This window comes from Xiphias gladius, chromosome 6 (assembly GCF_016859285.1).
Source record: "Xiphias gladius isolate SHS-SW01 ecotype Sanya breed wild chromosome 6, ASM1685928v1, whole genome shotgun sequence".
NCBI lineage: Eukaryota > Metazoa > Chordata > Actinopteri > Istiophoriformes > Xiphiidae > Xiphias > Xiphias gladius.
Window position 1 is genome coordinate 18863119 of NC_053405.1, and position 25717 is coordinate 18888835.

General features: G+C 42.0%; 3 protein-coding genes across 6 annotated transcripts; all 3 read right to left on the bottom strand.

The window, feature by feature from the left end:
• Positions 1 to 209: 209 nt before the first annotated feature.
• zfyve9b (zinc finger, FYVE domain containing 9b) lies at positions 210 to 8899 on the bottom strand. Its single transcript, XM_040128587.1, has 14 exons — positions 8836 to 8899; positions 6521 to 7335; positions 5701 to 5812; positions 4772 to 4894; positions 4338 to 4493; positions 3995 to 4219; positions 3827 to 3909; positions 3579 to 3683; positions 3329 to 3479; positions 2736 to 2816; positions 2292 to 2454; positions 1872 to 1977; positions 1605 to 1784; positions 210 to 830 (listed from the first exon to the last, which is right to left on the bottom strand). Exons 1-14 carry the CDS (start codon positions 8897 to 8899, stop codon positions 669 to 671), a joined length of 2526 nt encoding a protein of 841 aa, XP_039984521.1. The 3' UTR covers positions 210 to 668.
• Positions 8900 to 9330: 431 nt separating this feature from the next.
• On the bottom strand, positions 9331 to 13275 carry btf3l4 (basic transcription factor 3-like 4). 4 transcript variants are annotated; one of them, XM_040127836.1, is made up of 6 exons: positions 13221 to 13275; positions 12675 to 12736; positions 11524 to 11637; positions 11089 to 11290; positions 10026 to 10085; positions 9331 to 9696 (listed from the first exon to the last, which is right to left on the bottom strand). In XM_040127836.1, exons 2-6 carry the CDS (start codon positions 12726 to 12728, stop codon positions 9650 to 9652), a joined length of 477 nt encoding a protein of 158 aa, XP_039983770.1. In that variant the 5' UTR covers positions 12729 to 12736; positions 13221 to 13275; the 3' UTR covers positions 9331 to 9649. The 4 variants fall into 4 exon arrangements, with proteins under 4 accessions (XP_039983770.1, XP_039983769.1, XP_039983772.1 ...); XM_040127835.1 differs by having other exon boundaries at positions 13118 to 13223; XM_040127838.1 differs by lacking the exon at positions 13221 to 13275 and adding an exon at positions 13168 to 13197.
• Positions 13276 to 15211: 1936 nt separating this feature from the next.
• Positions 15212 to 18690, bottom strand: ptgfr (prostaglandin F receptor (FP)). The gene is made up of 3 exons (XM_040129356.1): positions 18610 to 18690; positions 17348 to 18156; positions 15212 to 15592 (listed from the first exon to the last, which is right to left on the bottom strand). The coding sequence occupies exons 2-3, from the start codon at positions 18140 to 18142 to the stop codon at positions 15278 to 15280; spliced, it is 1110 nt and encodes a 369-aa protein (XP_039985290.1). The 5' UTR covers positions 18143 to 18156; positions 18610 to 18690; the 3' UTR covers positions 15212 to 15277.
• Positions 18691 to 25717: the final 7027 nt, after the last annotated feature.

The following is a 25717-nucleotide window of genomic DNA, read 5'->3' on the forward strand; positions in this document are numbered from 1 at the left end:
GAAGTATATTGTAGTGTAAAATGGCAATACATAACTAAAGTACAAGTACACCAAATTGCACTTGAGCAAATTTGCTTAGTGTTGTGCAGAGGGTCCTGGATAAACAGGCAGTAATTAAGTCATTCTTGCAAGTTTAATTCCAGGCTGACATTACATTTCATGAGCAGTCAGTTAAAATACATCCAGTATGAAAACATTCTTTAGGCATTCATTCAGTGTGCATCAAATTGCTACAGATCTACTACATACAGTACTTCAAGTCAGTCTCTTTTTCTCTTTGCTTTAAAGTCGTGGGGCCGAATCCAGCTCCCACTTTAAAGGTATTCTTCATATTGGAAATTGTATTGAACATCGTGAAATGAATGATATCAAGCTATGAAGTTGCTACTACAGTGCAAGACAGCACCCTGAACTGATGGTCCATCATAGGTTTCATGCGTACCCAGATTGTCTGCTGCAGGGCAGAGTGAGTTAAGAAAACCACTAAAGAGTCAGGCCACTTCCCTCTACTTGTGAGTGGATGAGATGGATGTGGACCTTGGACGTGTTCTGGTTCGCCCTTTGAATGCTTTTATTGCCCTGAAACCGATGGCAGCCCTGAAGAGAAGTGCCATAGACAGAGTTGTGGTCAGGGTTAAAAAGAGGAAATGGTGGGGCGTGTGTGTTCTCTAAGTGATGTTCTCCAGGATGTAAAAGATAAGCTCCATCACGATGGGCTCATCGCCCCTCTTGTGCCCCCTGCTGTGTATGACAGGGATCAGCACGCTATCGAGGGCGTTGAGGTACCGAGCTGGGAGGGGCTGCCCGTTGCTTCCAGCCACAAATCCTACCTGAAATTGCAAAACAAATCATTAACTAGTTTTAATATGGTCACACCCTGGGCCTTGTGTTATAAATTTACAACCATGCATTAAGTGAGTCATATGTTACATGTTCTCCTGGCACTAGATGGACCAATAAATGTTTTTACAATGAAAACTAAGTGGAAGAGACTTTTAGGAATCGCTGGACACCAAAACCCTCAACTGAATCCCATGCTGATAAAATTCTCAAAGTGTTAGCCGAATGCCAACTATTCTGTAGCACAGAAACTAAATATTTTACCTGGAAAACAAAGTATTAACAAACAAAATGTGTTCTTTCAGCTATCTTGTCCATTTGAACTAGTTTGTTTAGGAAAATAAACTTTATTTTGATTTGATATTTCATAGGGATTAACTGTATCTCTGTTTTACTATGTGTCTATCTGTCTGTCTACTAATATTTTTTTATATTGAAATCCATGTAATCAATATATTTACCATTAAATACATTTAAATATGTGATTTAAAGGTACCTAACCTCACCAAATCACAGCCAGAGTGCAGCTGCTGCAGCTTGCTTTGGTTTTGACCTCTATTCTGTGGTAACTGCATGTGTCATGCCGTTTTCACAGAAATGATACATTTCTACAGCAGGATCATTTTTTTTATATCACAGATGTCAAAGAGTCAGATTTCTGTAGGACAGTATTCATGATGTAACCTTCTTTTAGGAGGCGGACACATGACATCTGATGCTTACGAGGCCAATTTTAACCTGATGCATTGGACAGCTTTTCTGACCTCTTGAGAGTCAAAAGTGACACGCAGCCCCAGTTTGGCCATCCCGTCCTCTTTCAGCAGTTTGAGGTGTGGACACAGTGCCAAGCAAAACGCCCGGGCAATCCGCTCCGTTAGCCGGTTGTGTTCAGCAGAGTCAGTCGCTCCCCCCTTGGGATGATCCCCCCTCTGCAAGAAGAACACCTGCACAACACGTTCGCACAAATGTAAAGGGAGGAGACAGTTTCAGGTTGACCTAGGTTGATATTTTCAGCAGGTCATCGTACGTACTTCTGTCCAGCGGATGATCTTCCCATTTTCTTTGTATTCTGACTTCTGGAACATCTTCGTACTGCCAATGGACTCCATTGACTTCCCGTCGATGGGGCTTATAACTCTGGGGTACACAAGCATTTCAATGACTACCTGTACCAACAATTTACAACACTGACAAGACGGTGAAATTAAGCAGTTAATTAAGTAAGGTTAGGTTGGATGTCATTTAAAACCTCTGGTTTACCACCACTGGATTGGAAGAAATTATGAAGACTTTAAATACAGATCACAGATGTTCTCTAATCACCATTTACTAATTCTAAGCCTTTTGGACATTAATCTATGTTTGAATGTGATTGTTATAATGTTTTCTTTGAAAACAAAAGCTTTATTCTGCAGCTGCCACATGAACTTCAAACAGGTGGACACACTCACCCCTTATTCACAGTACATTTTTCCTCCACCCACTGTACACAAACAAGCTCCTGGCTGTCTGATTGGTCAAGCCGCCCACAGGTGACGGTGTAGTCTTTCATCTCCCGTAGCGACCGACGGAGCTCTGCCATGGTTTCCACGGTGATCTGCACCATTAGGCCATCTGGGGAGAGGGGACAGCGATACAGGAGAAACACACAGACACTAACAGGGAGACACACACACACACACTCTTACATACTACAACACGTACACACGCCTAGACAAACAGTCCGTTAAAATGTACATAGACACACACATACAAAAATCAACACATTCTGAATAAAGTGGTTTGAAGGCAGGGATGTTAACAGGCACTTCTTAAAACGTGTGAACATTGAATTTCCTGCAAGCGGAAGGTAAAAGTCAAAGGTCCAAGGTCTCCCCTCTGACTGGACATCTTACCTTCGACAATGCTGGACTTGGCCAGGTATCCCGCAGACGCTTTCAGAGCACTACTGAATATAAAAAAGCATGATCCAGTAACTGTAACAAAACGACAAGAAAGAGATGTAGCATCATCTAGTGTTATATAAGGGAAAGTGCACCACCGACTGGCTGCAATTAACCGCTTGAACCCTTGCTGCCCTTTGCATCCCTTACATTGCCCCTTGAGCAGTTTCCAGATGAACCACTAACTCTATGTACAAAAGTTCATACATCTTCATCTGTATCTGCTTGTTTCAGTGCATCTTAAATTCAGTGTAATATTAAAATCCACAATCCCATTTTGTGTAGCTGCACAATAACGGGAAATGGAAATATTTTGAGCATTATCTTATATGCAGTTCCATGGATCACGTTATAACATTTTTATATATTTGTGAGTCAGAATAAATTTCTATGGGTTTGCACAACATTTGGATGCACTTTTTGTAATCATGCATTTTGTGCAACAAATGCTCAATCCACTCATTTCAAATGCTTAAAATTAAATTGATACATATTTGAAATAGAAATTAAAAATATGTCTCTTCCAGTATAATGTCATGGCCCACCTTTGCGTGGCTGATTGTGGATGCTGATGGCTTGGGTCTGATACTGGCCACTGTCTCCTTGCACACAGATGAGGTGGGAGTCTGCATTCTCATTGAAGCACGCCCCTATGGCCAGCACATGCTCATTGGACTTATTCAAAGCCTTCATTAGCTAATGTGAGACAAGTGAGCAGAGAGGAAGGGATGACGATTGAAGAAAAGGACACATAACTTAGTACTAACCATGAGGCATTTGAAGGCTTAGTCTTACCTCATTATAACCAGTGGTCGGTATCTTTATGCAGGTCCTCTGAGCCTCTAGATCCACAGTGAGCCCCAGCACCATTGGTAGGCTGTAACGGTAATTCCTAAAGTCCTGGAACAGGATGGGAAAAACAGGTCAATATATATATTACGGTAAATTTGGTAAACGTTACGACGCTAAACTTCCTATTAACGATGGTAAATGGGGTTTTGTAACACTACCAAACAGAAGTTGTTACAAAATGTCACACTCACCACTAGTAGTCTCATAATGGTGTGACCTATTTCCCCGAACAAGGGCTTCCTAAAGCGCACACTGTACAAAGGGCACGGGTAAACTGGAAAAAGAGAAAGAAAGTGGGTAACTTGAGGGAAAACCTGTAGCATTAGAGATGCAAGATTTCATACTAACGCCTGGCTTACATCTGTACTCAGCCCCGAGTCGCAGCATGAGACGCAAGGGAAAGGCTTTAGCCCAGGCCACCTCCGCTCTGTGGACCAGCAGGCCAAAGAGGTAGGGCTGGTTTGGCAGAGGTAGACCCTGAAGCGACTGGAGAGTGGAGTGAACATACAGGAAGCCTGCGTGCTCCTCACTGCCTAAGAAACTACTGCCAAACAGGGAGAGCGACAGGTGTCTCACAACCTTCCCTACAGAAATAAAGAGAAAAGAGACAGATGTGTAATTATAGCAGTATAGCACATCGTGACCACTAATAACCAGCCTAAAATAGCTGCGTGTTTGCATCTTAGTACAAGGGGCTCTGACCTGTGAGGGTGTCCCTGTACAGCTGGATGAAGTGTCTGAAAATGTCTTTGGGGAAGCTTTTTTCTTCAGGCAGGAACTGCAGCAGCACCACCACCTCCACCTGGCCCACAGCATGCATTCCTTTTGTCGTCACGCACCAGCACTTCCTGTTAACATCTGTCACACAATCAAGGCACAACATCAGGGGTCTACAGGGACATTTTTGAGAGAGAATATGAATTCCAAAATAGAGAAGTACAGTGTAGGAATGTGAAAGTATGAGCTATAATTTTCAAATTTGCTCCTTTTCTAGGCAGCGTAAATGAATTTTTAGGAATTCAATGGCCCTATACTTCATTTTAAAACGACACAATATCTGTTGAAACTGTACCAGCACTGCAATGCTTTATATACACGTTATCGTTAAGTGAAAATAAAGTAAAAAAAAGATGTACAGTTGACCAGCTTGACCATAGCAAGTAGGTTGGCATTGAGGACAAACACCAGGGGCCTGGGCCTGCCGCTCTCCAGCTCCTGAATAAGCAGCATCTCAGAGGGCTGCTCCTCCACGGTGTAATCTGAGGAAAAAACATAGAATCACTGCTATTAGATTATAGGATCTTTGGTGAATGCTTGTGCTTTGAGCTTGCAAGAGCCAACTAAAAAAATAAGAACAAGAAACTAGCTTCAAAACAGATTCATGTTTTAAATGAATTCCATACAGCTGCATAAGGATTAATAACCATCGTCTACTCCCGGCTCTAAATAAAATGTATGGGCAGGCAACTTTTATTAATGCTATCATTTTTTAATAGCTCAGTTTAACCAGGCAAGATGGGTCCCCATCATGATTTACAGTATCAGCGATAAGGAGAAGTCGTGACTTTTAAGTGGGAAGAATCAACATATTAATACAATACAGGCACACCTGGGAGCTGCCCAGCACCACCACAGACTTTTGACTGTCCAGGCTAAGTGCCTTGCTCAATGGCACTTTGATGGTGGTCAGTGAGGAAGGGGTGGGTGTTTATCTTATTGCATTTTAGGAATAAGCGCAAAGTGCTGGCTGACGCGCACAAGGTACAACAACAACAGCTGGACAAAGTTGAATATAAATCCGAAGGGTAGCTATACAAACCAGTCTGACGTGCACAGAACCACATACGTTTGCAGGGTGATTTTGCAGCTGCCACAAGTTGTTGTGGATAACAGATATCGGCAAGTATCACTGATCAATCTTTTATTAAGTGCAGACTAGCTGAAAAGTATTCATTTATGTTCTTCAGCATTACTCTGTAATGCCAAACTGTCCTAATCCGCATCTTGTGCTGCCTAATTCATGTGGAACTCCCATTTCTTTGCACCTGGATTGCACCTGTCCTACCTCCTTTGACTCCCGTGGACGTAAGGATGGGAGGCAGGCCATCCAGGGGGATGAGGTTGGCAGAGCTGCTCACTAAAGCTGTGGTGCCCCAGCCATAAGGACCACAGGCCTCCTAGAGAAAGAGAGGAGACAGAGGAGTTGGCCCAGGTTTTCGTCAAATCTATGTTGTGCAAACTATCTAGTATATAGAAGCTCTAAACGCTGACATCTATTATTAATTTTCCCCTTAGTTGTAGAACAAGTATCATGTTCTCCTTAGTCTGTCTGCGGAGTCATGTTTTGGTTGATCCTACACTGATAGACGTCCCATGTGGCCGCAAGGTTCTCCTGATCTGCGGCGAACCCACAGGACTTTTAACCGGCCCGCCCGCCGCTCTTCTCAACAGCGGGGAGAATGATGGCCCTCTGACTGGTGTGGTCGGAGCAGACTCTGACTGCTTGGTGGTGAGGATTTCATCAGCAAACCACACCCTCCTTTTTCCCCTCGGAGGTGTCCCTGAGGCGAAAATGTAAGAATTAATTGTGCAAATTATCATTAAAAAAAAACTATTAACTTTCACCAGAGGTAAATCTGTCCTCACTTTTGATGAGAGTTGAGTGACAGGAAACGCAAACTCTTCCCTCCTTGCCATCCAGATGTGTAAGTCTGAACTTCAGATTGGAGCAAAGTGCACAAAACACCTGACGATGCACGCAGCACATTAGGACAGACGCACACACACATTTCACACATTAACTATCGTTCACTTTTTACTCGGGGGCATCTAATTATATTTTATTTTAAATGCTGCACAACCCACAAACAGGAAAATTTCCTTACCTTCCCACAAGCACGGCAGTGGTGCCTCCTCTTCGTGAACGTAAACTTTACCCCACACTTCATGCAAACCTGCGCCTGTGCATCAGGGACCCACACCGGTGGTACCTCTCCAAGGACACTGCCTCGATCCTTGGACAGAATACCAGCAGGACTCGGCTGGCACTCATTATCAGGATCCCCAGGGGAGGCTGCTGAGTCTCCCATGCATCCCTCCCCACTGGCTGCCTGGGCCGTGCTGGTGTTTCTCTCATCTCCTCCGTTAGATTTGGCCATCTTAGACTGAGTCTGGAGCTCCCTGGACACCCTGCCACACGCCTCCTCATGTGAAAGAGCAGAAGGTGTTGCAGTCGCCTCCGAGCTGCAGGGCTGCTCTTGTTGTTGCTCCAGCACGCTCTCCTCCAGCTCCTTCTCCTCAATTACAGAGTCCTCCTTTGATGGGAGAGCCTGGGGTTTCTTCTCCTCTACCTCCGCCTCCTCCTCTGGCCACGCAGCTTCGGCGGGGCTCAGCAGCAGGGGGCTGGATGACTCCGCGAAACAACTCTCACCCCATGAGGAGATGGTGGTCAAAGTGCAGCTGCCCTCCTCCAGCTGCGAGGGTGAAGCAACTTTGACAGGATGTTCAGATGGTTTCTGCTCACACGGTGCAAAAGTGGTTCTGACGGTTGCATATGAAGCGGCTTTAGAGGGAGATTCTGGTCCGATCTGTCTGCAGCCCAGTCCAGGTTTTGACACATCCCCATCTTTCAGCACCAGCAGACAGGGTCTGTTCAGCCAGTGATGCTCGGTGTCCTGAAGAGACGGATTGTCTCCTTCATCTGTTTGTTTAAGGTAACATGATGATATCATGAACACTCAATGTCTCTGTCTCTCTTTCTGTCAAGCGCACACATACTGACACACACCATGCATGCATGCTCATTAACAAGTGGCCATTTGACAGCATATGTCAATTTATATTATCACCTCTAACACAACTCTTGGCTTTCAATCATCGCTAAAGGCAGCATTAGCATCGTCCTGTATCTGAGCTGATCACAGAACAGACTGTACAGTTTTCATAAAAGCGTTTTGGTGTGGACTAAATATTGATGTAGAACCAATATTGGCTGTAGAAGCGATGTGTGGCTAACCCTTGGTTTTTAAAAAAATTTTTTTTTATAATATTAGTCCATTTTTATATGCCTTTGCTAATAGACCAAACATACACAAACAAATGTGCTTGGTAGTGACATAGTTTGGATCCATTTTATCCACCGATAACCTGAGTGTGCACTCCATGTAAGGGACTGTGTGTTACTCCATTCTCTAATCTCTCCATTCATAATCTCAACATTAGAATCCACATAAAGGCTAATTCCTCAGATGATTACAGCCAATTAGTGTTTCAGCAGCCTCCCCTTACATGATGATGACATAATAGCCATTATTGTACATAACCAGCATAGGATGCAGAGAGAGTTAATGCATCCATTGCTGGTGTTTCATTGAGCTCGGTTGTACCAGTGATTCACGAATAGTTATGACTCAGGAGCCGTTCAGGGGACTAGAACAAGCACTAAAGAACTCATATAGACACAGCAACCAGGGTATTACAGCCTGTTCAGTTTATTTATATAAAAATAGTTTTTCTAAATTGTGGGTTGGGTGGTTTTGGCACAAAATTGCAAAGTGATATTTGATGGAAAGGATCTACTCCCATTCGTGCAAACGGCTGAGAGAACTAATTTTCCAGGTTAAACTGCATTGCAGCTCCTTCACAAAAAACCATAAGAAAGATCAAACAAGAAAAGAAAAAAAAGAGAGGCGGGCCGTGCGGTTCCCGCTGCGGGCCACAGAGTGAAGATTTCCCGACACGGCGGCGCGGCTGCACCGACCCAGCTCGGCTGAGCGCTCGCCTCGCGGGACTGTGACGCATTCAGCGCACGTGCAAATGTTTAATCCGCTCGCGGGCGCCGGGGCCGGCGGCAATGCGACACTCGACCCGCATCCCGTCACATCGGATCGCGCAGGACACTTCCCTGAGGTCGGGTGCCGCTGAGGTGTACGAGGAGTCCGCGGACAGCTCGGGTTATACACGCAGCCCGTCCTCACACGGGAATGTGCGCAACGCACACCCACACACACACACACACACACACACGCACACACACACACACGTTTCAGGTGATGCGGACCAGGCGCGCAGCCAAATGCTGTGTCAGCAGCTTTCTGTGACAAACAGCGACGCGCAGTATCCACCATCCTGTAACACACGGGCAACGACTGTGGAGTAGGCTAAAGCACCGCCAGCCCATTGAAATCAAGGCATTGCTCACCCTCTGTTATTGCTCCCAGCAGGCTTTCATTCTCGTCATCCCGCGCAGAGAAGAACTTCAGCATTTTATCCTGTTACATCTGAGTGCTGGAGGAAAACGGCTCCAAGCAGCAGTGCCTTGCTGACAAGTGGAGGATGGGATGATTTCGCCTCTCTGCCCCCCCCCCCTGTGTGATTACCCCCTCCTCCCCCGTGTCTCTCTGCAGCTCTTTCAAGAAACTCAAGAGGTGTGCAGAAATGTCCCTCCCCAGTTTGCCGTCAGCACAGCCCGCAGAGTAGCCAGCACGCCAAGACAACAGGGGTATGGTGCCGGATACGAGAAGCCCTCCTGCATGCACAACCTTTCATACTGTAGGAAAAACGTAGGGCTTCAGCATGTCAACATCAGTGTAATAGTGGATCCATTTCCATGCAAAACTGCACGATAAGATCTTCCATTTGGTTGAGAGCCATTAACAGTTAGAAAATCTTCTCAATGACCACAGCACCATCTAACAAATGTTAAAATCAATTTTATTGTGTCTCATATACAAAAAAAAAACAAAAACAAAAAAAAATTCTTAAAACTAGCTTTAATGACCACTGTAATCCTGACCATGACTGACACAGTGTGGGATTTTAACCATTTGGAGGGAGTTTTTCTTTTCTAAGTGCACAGTCTGACTCGGGACATCCTCGGGCCACTGTAAAGTAGAAAAGTCTCTGGTTTTGTGGGGATAGTGTCTGATATGTCTGGAAAACTAGACTTAAAAACAGCGGAGAAGGTTTCTCCCTTCATTGCAGCCCAGTCCCCGTGCACATGAACCTCATGAGCCTCAGTCTGCCTCGTTCTTTGAGGCTTCATCGAAGTTCCCCACCAGATCTGCAGAACAACAACAACACCACCACGATGTCAATTGCTGATTTGGAAGAACACGGTTTTGCACGACACTGTAGTTACTCCAAAGATATATCAAATGTACAGAACTGAATTAATTTAATCATTTTTTTTTAAAAGGAGTGCAGCAGACAAAATACCACATCTACAGAGCCGATCCACTGTAATTAACCACACACATTTTTTTTTTTTTTTTAAACGATCAAATTCTGGGATAGCATTATGAAAATTTGTTTTAATGCATGTGTGTCGACAAAACAAACAAACTAACTAACATTTAACTAAATGACTTTTATATATCTAATGGTCCATACCTGGAACATCATCATCCTCTTCCTCAATGTCTTCTGCCTTTGGAGCCTTGCTGTCCAGAGCTGAGATGAAATGTTCAAATAAAAATGTCACATAACAGCTTTACCTCTGGATGTTTACTGAATGTTACCAGGGATGTAATATTTTCTTAAAGGATAAGTCTGGTGATATTTTGTATTTTTCTTATTGTCAACTAATCCCATGAAAAGACTTAAACCAAATTTAATTTAGACTACTGATAAGTATGGTCTCTGTGTGTCCAAAGCCTGATGCAGCTTATTCCTCTGTGCCATAGAACCCACTGTTGTCCAAAATCTATCAAAAGCTCATCAATGAGCCACATCACTGCACTAACATGTCTAACACTGGCATGTTAGTGCACTATTTACTCCTGTTTGAGTAACGTTTGCTAAAAACTACAGTGCCCAGATTTGTAGGGACATTATTTACCCTTTAAAAAAAAAAAAAAAAAAAAAAAAACTAACAAAAAAAAAAATTGTAACCTGTTTATAAAGATCTACGTTATGGTTTCAGTAGAAATTAATGGGCTTCATTTCTACAAATCTGCATAACCTGTGTAATACATTCACTTTTCTGACCTCTCTGATCTCTGAATACCATAATCCCCAGTCAATTTAAACTATTTATTCAAGCAGCCTGAAATCTCAAATTTGTCTCACAGAGCAATACGAAACGTAAAAACATCCCAAATCCTTCATCCTTAGAGCCCTAATAGAAACTACACAAAAACACTGTGAAAAGCTGTAGGGAGAGCAACGGAGAAGGGGGTCCACGTTATTTGAGCCAAAAGGTTCCACAATAACAGATGTTTGCTCACTGGCTAAAGTTAACTAGAAGGCAAAATACAAACTGTCTCCTTACCAGCAGTGAAAACTGGACTTTCCATCATACAATGTGCCTTGTCTCTGAGCTGGTAAACACAATCACGCTGATGCAAAAATGACTTCTCAGTAGTGGAATTCATATTTTTCATCAGTTAACTCTCACGTTTTATATCGAGCTGGGAAATGTCAGAGGATATCTGATAGCTCCAAGCACACCCACCTTGCCGAGGGAACTGTTCAGCCAGTCTGCGCAGGCTGCTGAGGCTGTCGGCCCCCAGCTGACTCAGGATGCCCGGAAGCATCTCTGTCAGCTGCTTGGTCTCAGCGTGGCCCGTGATGGCGAAGGTGTTGGCAGACAGAGAGGCCTGAACTTTGGGGTTGTTGAAGTGGATCACAGTCCCGTCATCCTTGATCATGTTAACCTGGGAAAAGAGGAGCCTTCAGTGCACACACACACACACACACACACACACACACACACACACACACACACACACACACACACACACACACACACACACACACACACACACACACACACACACACACACACTCACTCACTCACTCACTCACTCACACACACTATCACATGCATGTACAAAAAGGTGTGTTGACGTTTAAGATTTCCTTGTACAATAGATCCATACCAATTTACCTCCTCAATTCCAGCTATATTGTTGACAGCCAACTTCTTTAGTGAACTCTGAAGCTTTTTGTCATCAGCTGTGGCAGTTCTGTGAACCACCTTCTTCTTTCTGCGCGCAGAGCCCTGAAATCACAGTGGGCGGAAGACTCAGACAGCACCAGGAGGGAAAAGAAGGAGGTAATGGTGGCAACAGTTTAAGTTGCTGTCTTTGAGATGAGCTGACATGTCCTGTTTTTGTTAAATCCTACAGCAGGTTTTTGTTTTGTGTTCTACTGCTAAATAATTACTTTACATGGACCAGACTCCATTAGTTTTATTGCAAAAACTCAATTATTATATTTTAATATGAGCTATAATCATCCCAAAGTGGAAACGAGAAGCTCATTCTGAATCCATATGCATGTATCTGTATTCATGCTGCTGTAAATAAAAATATATCATGTTGCCACTATAACATACCAATTCATACTTTAAAAATAAGGCTGCAACTACCAATAATTTTCATTATTACTTGATGTGTAGTAATAGTTTTGTCTATGAAATGTCAGAAAAATATCAATGACCACCAGTCCAAAAGAGTATTATGCACAATCATATAAAACACACAAAACCGTTCGCAGTTGAGAAACTGTGCTCACATAATGTTGGGATTTTAGCATGAAAAGTGACTGAAAAAATGAACCGGCCATCACAACAGTCGCCTGTCGATTAACTAATCCATTAATCAAGAAGACTGCATTATTTGATTGCCAAGTCTCCATAATTATATTTTAATAAGTTTGAAATTGAGCTATAATCATTGGAAACTACGAGTGTAAGGCACATTTTCCGCCACATTTATTTTGCTGTGCTGAAAATGTATCACGAAACCACCCTAATCCAGATGTGAATTTTAAATCTTAGTAAATCCTATTAACAAACTGTCAAACTTGACTTGTACATAAAAACAAGTAAAAAACAAAACAACAAACAAATATTACTTTTTATAGCAGTTAATACTCAATTTAATGTACCACATGTCTGGTTTAGCTTTCTTTTTCTGACATACGGAGCAAATTAAATCACACACTCACCTGCAAAATGCCAGGAATGTCCCAGCTCAGTTAACATTACATCTCCCCATTCAAAACAACAGACCGTTTCCTGGCTGTCAAACTTACCTTCCCTCCTATCCGGACCTGGGCTTGGAGTTTTGCCAGTTTTTCTTGATTCATGTTCTCACCTACAGTGTGACAATGATTGCAGATGATGTTGGAAACAAGTAAAAGTTCCGTGGAAGTAGCTAAATGACAAACGTGCAGAAAAAAGCCTCTCCTGTCAACAAAGCAAACCAGCCAAGAGACCGGAACAAGATATCTGCAATAATATCTGAGACCAGCTCCAACTTGTCTTCACACAGTCTGATCAACCGGCTCTGAGTGTGTGTGTGTGTGAGTGTGTTTAGCAGCTGCAGAGATGAAAACACAACACAGGGATCTAACAGACTGAACACACACCCACACACACACAAACACAGACACAGACACAGACACACACGACGCTCCAACCAAACACTCCACAAACACCGCACGTTGCCCACTAATCAAAATTTACCATCACAAACCTGCTCAGGTGTCCATACACACTCACACACACGAACACACACTCACTCACACACATGAACTGCTGAGAGACCGAGCTTATGAGGAAGAGATTACGTCACATACCATATGGACTCTTCTTCTTCTTCTTCTTCCTCCTCCTTCTTCTTCTTCTTCTTCTTCCTCCTCCTCCTTCTTCTTCTTCGTTTCCGACTGGCTAGGGGACGTGGGGCGCCGTGCTGCCACCTACAGGAGACTAACGAACGCTCGTCCAACATAAAGAGACAGAACACCCACAATCTCGTCATTTGAGCGTGGAAAACCTACCCCCCTGTCGTCCACAAAGGTTAGCAGACTGCTGACAGTTTCAATTGCATACAAGATTTTAGGAAAAAAAAAAAAAAAAGAAACATGAAAAAGGTCCAAAGAAACTTCAAGAAGAAAGCACCAGTCTCATATGGAGCCCGTGATTAGTTATAATCAATAAATTGATACATTTTTAAAAGATGTTGTAAATTGATTAATTAAATTAGTATTTAAACGGTGCATTTTAAAATTTCCAGTAAGAAAAAATGAAATTTAAAAAATACGTTTGCCAAATAATATTTCTGTTTCCTCATTCTGTGGGTTTTACTGAAATATGGAATCGTAACATTATCATTTTTAGAATTTAATTTAAGCTTACTTTTTTCCATTTGCATGTCTGCCAACACATACGATTGATTAATATTAACTGATTGATGACAATTGATCATAAGTGAAAGCTGTAAAAGTCTATAATAACTCCAGACAGACTGATATGTTTTGGGTTAAATAAAATAACTCCCTTCTAACACACCTTACACTGACTCCCACCCATTATAATAAAACAATTTTAATAGCATTCAGTTTACTCTGTAATTTTTTTTATTTGTTTTGCCATTTCACCTTTATTACACAGTTTAGCCCAAAGACTGATAATTGATTTCATGAGAGGAAGATGACATACAATATATATATATATATACATATATATATATATACACATATATACATATACACGTATACGTGTATATGTATATATGTGTGAGCACTTTTGCAGAGCATCACATTTAAGTGTCGTGTTACCTACCAGGAGACCACTGATTGACTGACATTTGTTTGTCATAACTGCGTGGAAAAGCCTGGAAACAATGTAACATGATCTTCTATTGAAAGATAGCATGATACTTGCATCAAAAAGCCCAGATAGATAGATAGATAGATAGATAGATAGATAGATAGATAGATGATAGATAGATAGATTTGAGTAATTGATTAATTGACTGATTGATACTGCTGGTGAATTAGTCAGTGACAGTATTACATAATACTTGAGCCATGGAACATTTTATACTATTACTCTACTCATTACTATTATGCTCATTAAAAGATTATCATACTGTGACGATTCAATATTATCTGTATTTTATTATTATTAAAACTTAAATACAATAAATATGAGTAAATATTTCTGTCGACTGGATCAAAACTACAGTGTCGTCTCATATTATTCTGCACTTTCTACTGAAGACATGTGCGTTCTGCTGAAAAGCATTCACATTATGACCCAGACCTTACATGTAGCCAGCATTAACTGATTAATTAGATCATAATCATGAATCAAAATCACCTTACTATTCACATGTGAGGGCAAAAAACACAGAGCTCGCTGTGTCTTTGGGACAGGACTACTGTCAGCGACAGCAGTGATAAAATAAAACAAAGAGAATCAAACACATTCAGTAAAAGTCCTTAGATGAGTTAATGGGCACAAACTGGAGCTGGAAATTTGAGCAGAAATAATGACAAAGACTGTAACTTTTACCATACAGAAATCACTCAATCAAAACAATAAAGGAATAACTAAACCAACCTAACTCTGCTGATATATTTTATGAGCACTGTGAACATTTTAGATAGATATTGTTCAGAGCTGCTGAGGCATAAAACAGAGCCGAAAGTTAAGAACAAAAAGCTAATACCACGTTTCACAGTACACCACAATACTGCCAGTTCATGGTGATCAATTTGCAAAGGCAACGTGAAAACAGACTCTACATTATGTAGTACAGTATTCCAAATGGTCTCATTTCAACAAGATTCTCCACATCTTTCTTTTCCGTTCTCAGGTGCTCTCAGATCCGAACCATTCTGACCAGGCTTCAGGTGATCGATGTGATCGCAGTTTTTGGAGGAGGTAATCTGCCAAGGCAGCGGCAGTCAGACAGACCAGCACCAGACTTGCTGGTCTCCACAGAGCCTAGGAGCATGCTGCGCTGCCAGCGGTGTAGGTTATGAGACTTTGAGCCCCAGTAGCAGTGGAACAACAAGAAGATTTTCCTCAGAACTGCCCTCCTCAGCAGGATGTAGACCCAGGGGTCCAGGATCTGGTTCCACGTGGCCATACGTACCACCATCAGCAGAGTGAAGGATACAGGTTCGCCTTTGGCTTTGGTGCTAAGAACGATGACATGAACCTGGTGGAGTGGTCATAAAATAATGGAAAGTGTAAGAAGGAGCTGAAAGACTGCAGCTGCAGAAAGAACACTAGTTAGTAATTAATTGTCTTATATGTAAATTATGCACAAATCCTTCAATATAGCCCTTCATAGAAATAAATAGACAAATACATAATTAACAGTGGTGGTTCTGGACAAATCCGGTAACGCTAAAATTAATTATTTAACATAACTGATTTAAATATCTAAGTCTTAATTACAGAGATTTCACTGAGTGATTGAAAACCTCCCCTTGCGCTGCCCTCAGTGTTTTTGTAAGATATCCAAATGCTTCATTGGAATAAACTTTAAAGTCAGCGTTACACAGAAGAATCTTTACAGCAGCAGTTTACGTTTTTTCAGCTGAGACTGATGTTGTCTATCATTAGGCATCATCTCCTCAGCAAGACAGACATTATCTTCCACAAACGTACAAAACAGTGATTCAATACACAAGCGTCTTTCACATGATGACTCAGAGGTAAAAACAGTTTTGGACTAAGGTGACGGTGAAAAAGGTACTGTTACAGTAGAACAAAATTATTCAAAAATGGGAAAATCTGTGAACTCGGAAAAACGCAGAGGTACCGTGTTTGCTCGTTTTAAAAATTCCACTTCAATCTCACTCAGTCATTTTCAGTTGGCAAACACACCAACTCTTGTTGTCATTGGACTTTGATTATATCAAATTACGGGCTCGGTCACACCCACTGCAAAATCTATGGACAGCAGCCAAGCTGTTAATCAAGGCTTTCTAAAAAACGATTTAGTGTTTCTCATGCTCCTCTGTACTGGGAGCACTTGACAATGTTTGGTGCATATTGGTCTATCAAACAAAACTTCACGGGGGGAAACTGCTTTTAATTAACCTAAAGTTTATTTGCAGAGTACCATAAAAACCATGTGAGAAATATGATCAGTGTTTTTGCCAGTTGGCTGTAGGGGGTTGAGGAGTCTGGCACATAGTTCACGAGAGTGTACTCTGGGGAGCAGCGATATGGGTGACGAAGGGTCCGTGTTATAGAGAGCTCGTTTGTGGAGGAGGACAGAGAGCTTAAAAGGCTCTGCTTGTTCAGCCAGAGGACAGTGGATATTTTTAGGGTCAGGGGAGTTTGGGGGTGTGATCCAGAAGTCTACACATACTTTATTATTTATTTATTTTTTTTAGGAGTTTACAGGAAAAGCCACAAAGTTAAACTATTGAAGTGTGTGGGTCTTGCTGTGATAGACAAGTGGTTGAGAGCTTCAGCAGCAGGGAAGAAGAGGGATGAACAGCTTGCAAATGAAAAACAGCAGTATTGTTTTTAAAAAACTATTCTTGAGTCCACTTTTCATCGCACATCACAAATAATGGGACCTACAGGATTTCTGCCTTATTCCAAAATCCGTTCCACTGTCTCTCACAGTCACTTTGTACGCAGCGATGCTCAAACTTCATTGTAGCCCCAACAAGGTCAACTAGCTGATGTGGTTTAAAGATCCGAAAAGCAATGGTATGTGGGAATGTAAATGCAATGATAGATGGGTAATTACTAACAACATGAGATCAGTTCATATAACTGATATATAAAATATAGAACAATAATATAACTCATTTTCATGGCATCAGGAAGTAAGAAATATGCAACTCCTAGCTGACCCAACACCTTGAAAGCGCGCCTGCAGTGCCAGCCTGCACTCCGGGATTTTTTATGTCATACGGCAAAGTTGAAGGTGCAAAAGATAAATTCTTACCAGTAATGGACCCCAGCAAATGCAGGACACCAACATGATGGCTAGGAGCTGGCAGATCATCTCTATGTGGTAAAGAGTGCCTCTGCAGTGATGCTTGCGGCGCAGTCTGGCCTGCAGCAGAGCGCAACTTGTCAGAGCGTTGCATACAATGGAGAGCATCAAGGCCAGTAGCCCAAGCATAGAGAAAAGCAGCGGCAGGAATACATCCAGCCAGTCTTTGGGTTCCTCCATGCGGAAGAAGCAGAAGCTCCTGGAGCTCTGGACCTTGTAGGGCCTAAACAGCAGCACGGGCAGCACAGCCACCAGGGCAGCAAGCAGCCAGGTGAGACCCAGCAGCCTTTTCATGTGGTGGGGAGCCAACACAGTGGAGTGGAAGATGGGCCTGGTGACCCCAATGCAGCGCTCCACTGCCATGGCACTTCCCAGGAACAAGGGGCTCAGGCCAAAGAACACCATGGACGCGCCGAAGACGCTGCACATGATGCGGTGAGGGTCAAATGTCTCCCATTTCTTGTGAGAGCTGTAAACGAAAAGCACCAGGGAGCCGTTGATGAGGTGACCCAGCAGGTCTGTGACCACCAGGCTGCTGGCAAACAGCAGGAAGGACACCCTGGACTTGATCCGCATGCGGTTGTAGGATTTGACCAGGATGAAGAGGGCGAGGCTGTTGGAGAAGATGCCCACGGTCATGGAGATGACGGAGGCGGTGACAGACTGCTCCTTCTGGCTGCAGGTGCTGTTGTTGGGTCTGAACTCTGACCTGCAGCCTGACTCCGAGCTGTCATTGGCTGACATGGTGGAGAAGAAATCTGAAGGAGAGGGTAAAACGACGATGGAATGAATCGGAATAAAACTATTGAGGCTTGAAAAACGGCTTTTTAAATTTTTTTAAATTTAGTCTGGTGAGAGATTTACTTGAAACGTGATCATTTCAACCAGAACTCATAGTTTCATTGATTTGTACCAGACTCAACTTCATAATAAGGTGTTTACAACATTTCTCGACACGTTGCACATTAAGTTTTGAGTGTGTCTTACTCCCTTTGAAACTCCCTTTGCAAAAGTAAACGCACCAGTAATCATGACGCATATTTTCCCTCCACAAAGAATTATTTCGAGAATTATCACTTCGGAGCATAACCGCCGAAGTACAATGAATTCTTTTACTATGGAAAAAATCCCCAGACTCGCATAAGTCCGCTCCAAATCCAGTAACTTTTGTTAATTATAGAGAAGGGTCAATATCCGACACAGTTCCTTACCTCAGGTTTGGTCTTCTGTTGCACAACTCGCCATAAGTCAGCAGCCCCTTCCCTCTCTGGCTTTTTAAGACAGTCCGTGAGACACAAGGTGGCGTCTTGTCAGCCCAGCAGCAGATGCCACTGAGCGTCCCGACACCGCTCCCCTCAGTGCTCCAGCCGAGGCACCGGTCTGTGCCACTTGTTCCGCCTGCGCTCGGCCGGCACCAAGTTTCAGTGAGAGCGCGCCCGAGAGGCTGCACACATTCGTCGCGTTCTGCAAAAAAAAAAAAAAAATCCGCATGCTTCAGTGTCGACTGCGTGGCTGGGACAGAAATGACTGTGTGCTGATAAACTTGTTGTTAAAATAAGCAGGGCATTAATCAATGTAATACTGCTTTGAAGTATGAGTCTGTATGTTTGGACAAAACTATCGAAAAGCTCGCTATTTTTCCTTTTCATTTCACATCTGTATATTATTTTGTACTGCTCTAATTTTTAGGCCCTGCTTTAATTCGCACGAGAAAAAAAAAAAAAAAAAAAAATCTCCCGTCCCCGTTGACTCCATTCTGTCTTTGCGTGCTGCTCGCTCATCCCGCTGCATGTGTTTGCGCCGTAGAAACAGGTCATCCGCAACATCCTATGGTGCCAAGGAAGTCCAGGCAAAAACAAATCATTTAGAAAGTTTTTCCCCCTGAAAAGATACATCAACATCCAATTCCACAATAAATATCTTAAACGAGAAGGGTCCACCGTGCAACAGGTCTTGTTACTTTGACAAGGTGCCCCTTTTAACCTGTTTATTCATGTTTCGTTTCTACCATCTGATGGAAATGCCGTTCCAGAGCGACCATTTAAAATAGAATAAAGGTGGAAAGGAATTTCTATCTGCATGTCCGGCATTAAATTGTCCAGTGCCAAACTTCACTACTAAGCTACCTTTTGATAACCAAATATAAAAATGTGTTGTCTCTTTGTAACACCACGTGCGATGGCTTGAACTGGACAGAGTGTTGGGCTGCGGTTCAAAGCAAGATCCGTTCACCGAGGCAGTCTGACTTGGTAGTCACACCTTTTACTCTTTTTTTTTTTTCCTTCTGATGGCGTAGTATGCTACAGTTGTTTTAAACAACCTCCGGCTGTGGCAGCCACTGCGATGAGCTGAAAGGATGGGGACGGGCGCGCTTCGTTTCAAGAACAGATGTTGGTGTTACGCGTCCTTTCGCTGCTGATGGGGTTTATTTCCAAAAATGAAACCCTTTTCCTGTGTATTTCAGCCTCTCTCATCAGCTGTGTCTGGTTCCTTTTTCTTTTTCTGATTTCCCACATGATGAATAAAGAGCTTTTAATACAAACCGTGAGGTGGAAGTCGCTCTCTGGAGAATAACAGGCCCGAGGTGTTGATACTAAACAAACAGAATTTACACCTTCTAATCAGGCTATTCTGTCCTCTGTGAGGAAGGATAATTCCACCACGAAGGTCTTATGATTGATAATGTGCATAAAAGATTTACATTACACGTTTTCTCTTGTTGTACTGGTTTTATTTATTAAAAGCGACTTCGTGTCATTTTAAACTATTAAGGCTTTTTAACCTGGCTGCTCCACTGAAATTGGGAGTCTCTTTGTCTGGGGAGACCTGGGTTAGAAAGCAGACATGAACTTAAACATTGCAAGTTAATAAACATTAAAAAAAAAAGCAGCCTCTAGTCTCGCAGACAGACTAGAGGCTGCTGTGTATTAAAATGCGATAAGAGTCACATAAGAGGAGGAGAAAGGGGCAGCGAAATGCAGAAAGGTCAGGGGCAAATACAAGTCCCTTTAAACGAAATGAACCAAATAGAGCTCCTCACTCAGTCTGACCCAGCAGAGAGCAAATCGCTGACAGGTCATTTAAGACATGTTAGAGAGGAGTACGTGTAGTTCTGAGGCAGGTACAGGTTGGAATTATACCTAAAACGGTACCTTTTGAATGGAGATGTGTATGAGCACTCCACACAGGCATATAAAGTACAGTGATGACTGAGAGTTTCCTGTCAATTGTTTGTCATTTATCAATATAGAGGATCTGCGGAGCTTCATCCTGGACACTTCCACTCTGGAAGGGAGAGGTTGAGTGTTCCACATGCCATAAGACTATGCATCTCTGCACTGGGTCATTTTAAACTTTTGAGATAAATTAGAGCATGAAGTGGTTTCTGATGGAGTGTTTTCTAATGGATCGAGAGACATCGCCTACTTCTTAAACTAAATAAACAAATAATAACCAATGGGTTAACTGATAAAGCTAAAAACTGGGCTGTTTTCTGTTTCATTCGGGATATACAGTGGTATATTCAGTATTCAGACCCATTCACTCTTTGAACATGTTATTGTGTTGTAGATTGGATTTGAAATGGATACAATTCTTAATCAATCAATCTACACTCAGGAACCAATAATGACAACGCTGAAACTTGTTTTTAGAAATTTGTAAAAACTTACTAAAAATCAGAAACTGAAATCTCTTGTTTACAAATGTATTCAAACCTTTGGCTCCAAACTATGGTCAGGTGCATCCTGTTTGCTTGCATTATGCTTGAGGTGTGTCTAGAATTTGATTGGGGTTCACTTGTGGCAAATTGAACTAACTATACATGGTTTAGAAATACACCTACCTGTTTTATAAGGTCCCACAGTTCACATCACGTCAGGACAAAAACCAAACTAAACTTTCTCTAGACCTGCACAATAAAATTGTGCAAGACATAGATCAGGACAGGAGTATAAAACTATTTCTAAAGCTGTGCGTTCTGAACACTTTTGTAAATGAGCGACTTCAGTTTGTGATTTATAATAAACATACAAAAAACTCTAAAAACATGTTTTCAGTTAGTCATTATGGTTTACTGTGAAGATGATGGACAAAAAAAAAGCCATTTAATCCTTTTGAAATTAACTTTACAACACAATAATGTGCAAAAAGTGAGGGGGTCTGAATACTTTCCGAAGCCACTGTACTTTCACAGGACAGTGCATTATGCAAATTGCTGATATGTCCCAAATTCTCCAAACTTAAATGTGTTTGGAAGCCTCGATGTCCCCTCTTCCCTCTCAACATCAGGCCAGTCATGCCTCCAGAAAGCTCAACACTGATATTAATTATCTTTAAACACTACTGTAAATATATCAACTAGCTTAGCTCTGGCTTTCTGCCCATCTTCTCACCTTTTTCCTTCAGTCTTCCTTACGTGCTGCAGCTTCTCCTGGCTCATCTCATCTCCAGTGGGACTGTATTTAGTTTTTTAATTGGCTGCTCACGTTGCCCACTCCATATCTGTCCCTAAATTGTGTTTTGGAAAATTTTCATTTGACTACAAACTCAATTTTTTTCCTGGAGATTCTCTCTTCCGAGAAAACGTAACCATCTGTCTGCAGTATTTTTTTAACACACTATTTAAGCAATCGGTCGTAATCTTGCCCCTGCTTTGGGAACAACTCACTATCCAGACAGGAAATGTCTGAGTTGTCATAGCAGGAAGAGGTGATTGTGTGATATGTCTGATGAGGAGGCCAAGTCACCTACATACATTATCTATGTCTCCTTGCTCTCAACAAGGAGCACATGTCAAAAACAGGGAAAATGTATCTCCTGGTTGAAAAAAAACCGCAGAGAGAATGAACTATTTGAGCACATCCATTTCAGAGCATCAGTTAATTTCCATACAATTAGTTTCCAAGAGAGTGCAGTCACTGACCCACTAAGCTTTTCAACCCCGTCGACTCCAGGGCCAGCATGTTGATTGATGTTGTATCCTGACCTCAGCCAAGTGCTGAGTATTAGCCGTGATGTCAGGCAGCTGAGTCAGAAATGTATCATCATCCTGAACACATTCTGGCAGTAAAGGGCTAAATAAGAACTAAGCGTTATTCTGTGGTATTTTGCACATAGGAAGCGTATTCTCTTGGTGTCACAGTCACCATTTTCATCTTATATATATTTTTAAACTCCATGCTGCTGTATATGAGTGTCATTTTACCGCATTTACGACCGTAATAACTCACGTTAAGCTTCAATAAATCTGAGTGGCATTTCCTTTATATAAAAGTTGAAAAGTGAAGTTAAGTTTAATAAGACACTGGAATCTTTTTTATTTATTTATTTTTTTAAATACAGTTATTGCTGCACCCTGGAGGACTTTAATGCTTTATTGTGCCTGAAGTTTGAAGAAATGCTGACTCATTTCCATCATCCAGAAGTTAATTCCCTCTGTAAATGCTTGCTCAACAGAAGTTGTGTCAAATGTCCTCTTCACCCCCTGTTGCCTTTTCTTTTAGCAATTACGGCAAAGTGAGAAGAAGAGTGAGGAAAGTCAGAACCAGGGTCGATCTATAGTCAGACTGCAGGTAGTGGAAATTGGAAGGAAAATCATGTACCCTTTTACATACATTGCGTGTTTTTCATGGGAATTATTGGAAATACGTGAGATTTACTACTCGTTGCTCAGAAACTGACGAGCCAACCTCTCCTGCTCCTGTCATGTTAGTCCCTAAATATTATTTCTCTGCCAAAATATACTCTTAATGAAATACTAAAAATGTTGGGATTTAACCTTTGCTTTTATTTTTGTAATGTTATCAAAATTCCATTAAAATTCTTCTCTGGTCAGGTCATTATACATCATTATGTACAAGTAGGCATAGATAAGAAGCTTTTGTTTACACATTTTTGAGCAGCTGGTCAAATAAAACTGCCCCCCCCATTATTTTGAATGATCATTCCCTGCACTATTTCCTGTTTCAACAAAAAATCTAAATAAAGAAAAAAAATCATATCAAAAATACTATGTAACACGGAAAAAAAGTCATGCACATTTATAAAAACAATCTAAAAATACAAAAAAAATGTCTGTGAAGATAATAAATAAGTTTAAAGAAGCAGTTCACTGCATTGGCCATAGCTTTCAAAGACACATTATGTTAAAGAAGTGGAAATGAATTTATCCATCTATACACCAAGTGAACTAACATGTTACCTCAGCTGTTCACAAGTCGTATGGCCTCTGGAATAAAACCTCCTTCTGCTTGTTTCACATACACATCCACATATCACCTCGCGGGAGCTAATGGGCCAGCCCCTTCAATAGTTGCATGTAGAAATACCTTTCATAAATTCTAAACAGCTACTAAAAGATTTCCAGGAAGGGACACAAGAAAGAAAAAAGATGCTTTTCTTTGTCATTCACATAAAGTCTGTAATGGAGTTGCTGCGGTGTCTGTACCTACTGTAAAAACAGAATGCCTTGTCCTCTCAATGTGGTAATGAAGCCTTCTTCTAAGCTTTCTCATGTGGCCACAAATTATCCAACAAGGTGACTCCTGATGAAATCGCCTCCCAGGTGACATTACACCTTCAAGTGTGGTGTCATACAGTATCTGCTGTATGCTGTAATGGCAGGCAGCAGAGCGGCTGGTCACCATGCAAGGCAAGCACAGGCATGGGAGCGCAATCACATTCTTTTGTTGACTGCATCTAATGGGGCTGCGGTAATAGACTGACTGACTCACAAGGGTGCAGATGGAGCCGTGAGTAGATTTGGCGAGATGGGAAAATAACCCATAACACAGGCTTTTTGCCAGCAGCAGCCCTGTCGCTTCCTTCTTCACGGCTCCATCTAATCACAGAAGTACTCCTGTGGCGAGATTCACAGGTAAGAAAGGTACTGTTCCTCTGTTCTCACCCATCTTGTCTTCTCACCAAATCTCTAAACAAATGGTTTTCCCTCATTTGGGAAACTGCTAATGGAGCAGAGTTGGTGCCATGGGCTGAAGTAGCAAAATGTTTTTCAAAGATACTTATCAAGCCAAGAAGGGACAATTGATGAAAGTGGTAAGTGCAGGGAAAAAGAAAATTTTCAGCAGATTGGATGCAGGCTGGTTTGGCTTCATCGTGCTGTAATCACCTCAAACGTCTCACATACCCCTAGTGTTGAGACACATCACAAATCTGATCATATTGCATGAGGTCATGACACTTGAGTGGCAACTGAATTGTCTGACAGTTAACAGCTGTCAGTTCCTGGCTTGCCTCCCGGATGACCAAGACACATAGCATTGAAACAGACATCAGGGAAACCAGAGGGAGAAGTGTCCTGTAACTGTGCGTGTGATTCATTTATAGTCCCACAGAGATTGTCAAATTGAGCCTAAGATCTGACCTTTATGAAGGCACGAAGCCCGAATAAAGACTACAGCTACGCAGATGAAAGAGATATTCTGCCTGAGACAGATGGGGATTGGTGGTGCTGCCATCTACTAGAGGTTCAACAAAGGGGTCAGTATGCATCTCATAACTGCTGTTATTGTACTGTATCTGACTAACTAATCTTGGCGTTGTGATTCCTCGACCCCCACTGACACTGCCCCGGACTAAAGACAGTAGAGGTACATTGGATCACTTACCTCGACTTTAGAAGGCTCTGTGGTTTTGTCAACCTGGGCAGCATCTTGCAAACAATCAGCTCCTTAACAGAGTTAAAGAAGAAAACCTTTGTTATTGTGTCTGCTGGTTTTAAGGTGAAAAGATTTGTAACATAAGTAAAGTAAAATTACCAAAGTAATGTAAAACATTACATAAAGTTATTTACTAAACATGCAGCATGTTGACAAATGCAGCATCAGCACAAATCTTAAAGGTGCTAAGACCCCATGGGAATACATGTAAATATGGGTTTTATTTTGGTGGCAAGACCAAATTTTTATTACCCCCAAAGAACATAATTTAAATCCAGCCAAAAATGGTTCATGGTATGTCAAATACGTGCAATACGAGGATGGCGTTCATGGTGGTGTCCTTGATAGTTAAAAAATGGAAACAAAAGTGAAAAACGGAAAAGAAAGGACTAGAGGAGAGCAAACACGTAGATACTGACAGTGATCCCACCAAAGCAGAGGCCAAAAAATTGAAATGGATTTGATTAAAGAAGTGAGAAGCTGACATTTGTGTATCGGAAACAGGATTAACAAATGCCTTAGTGTTCTGCAACCAACCAGATGGGATGTGTGTGAGCATTGCCATCGGCAAAGCAATAGTAAAGCACTCCAAGTTTACTTGCACTGAAAACAAAACATTAAATTGTGACATCTTCTCTTT

Coding starts and splice junctions, on each gene's coding strand:
- zfyve9b (XM_040128587.1), bottom strand. CDS start 8,899: ATGCTGAAGTTCTTCTCTGCGCGGGATGACGAGAATGAAAGCCTGCTG. Junction 4,494..4,771: donor TATGGTCAAGCTGGTCAACT/GTACATCTTTTT, acceptor ATTGTGTGACAG/ATGTTAACAGGAAGTGCTGG. Junction 4,220..4,337: donor GTACAGGGACACCCTCACAG/GTCAGAGCCCCT, acceptor TTATTTCTGTAG/GGAAGGTTGTGAGACACCTG.
- btf3l4 (XM_040127836.1), bottom strand. CDS start 12,728: ATGAATCAAGAAAAACTGGCAAAACTCCAAGCCCAGGTCCGGATAGGA. Junction 11,638..12,674: donor AGGTCCGGATAGGAGGGAAG/GTAAGTTTGACA, acceptor CTGTGATTTCAG/GGCTCTGCGCGCAGAAAGAA. Junction 10,086..11,088: donor TGAACAGTTCCCTCGGCAAG/GTGGGTGTGCTT, acceptor ATTTCATCTCAG/CTCTGGACAGCAAGGCTCCA.
- ptgfr (XM_040129356.1), bottom strand. CDS start 18,142: ATGTCAGCCAATGACAGCTCGGAGTCAGGCTGCAGGTCAGAGTTCAGA. Junction 15,593..17,347: donor TTTGCTGGGGTCCATTACTG/GTAAGAATTTAT, acceptor CCACTCCACCAG/GTTCATGTCATCGTTCTTAG.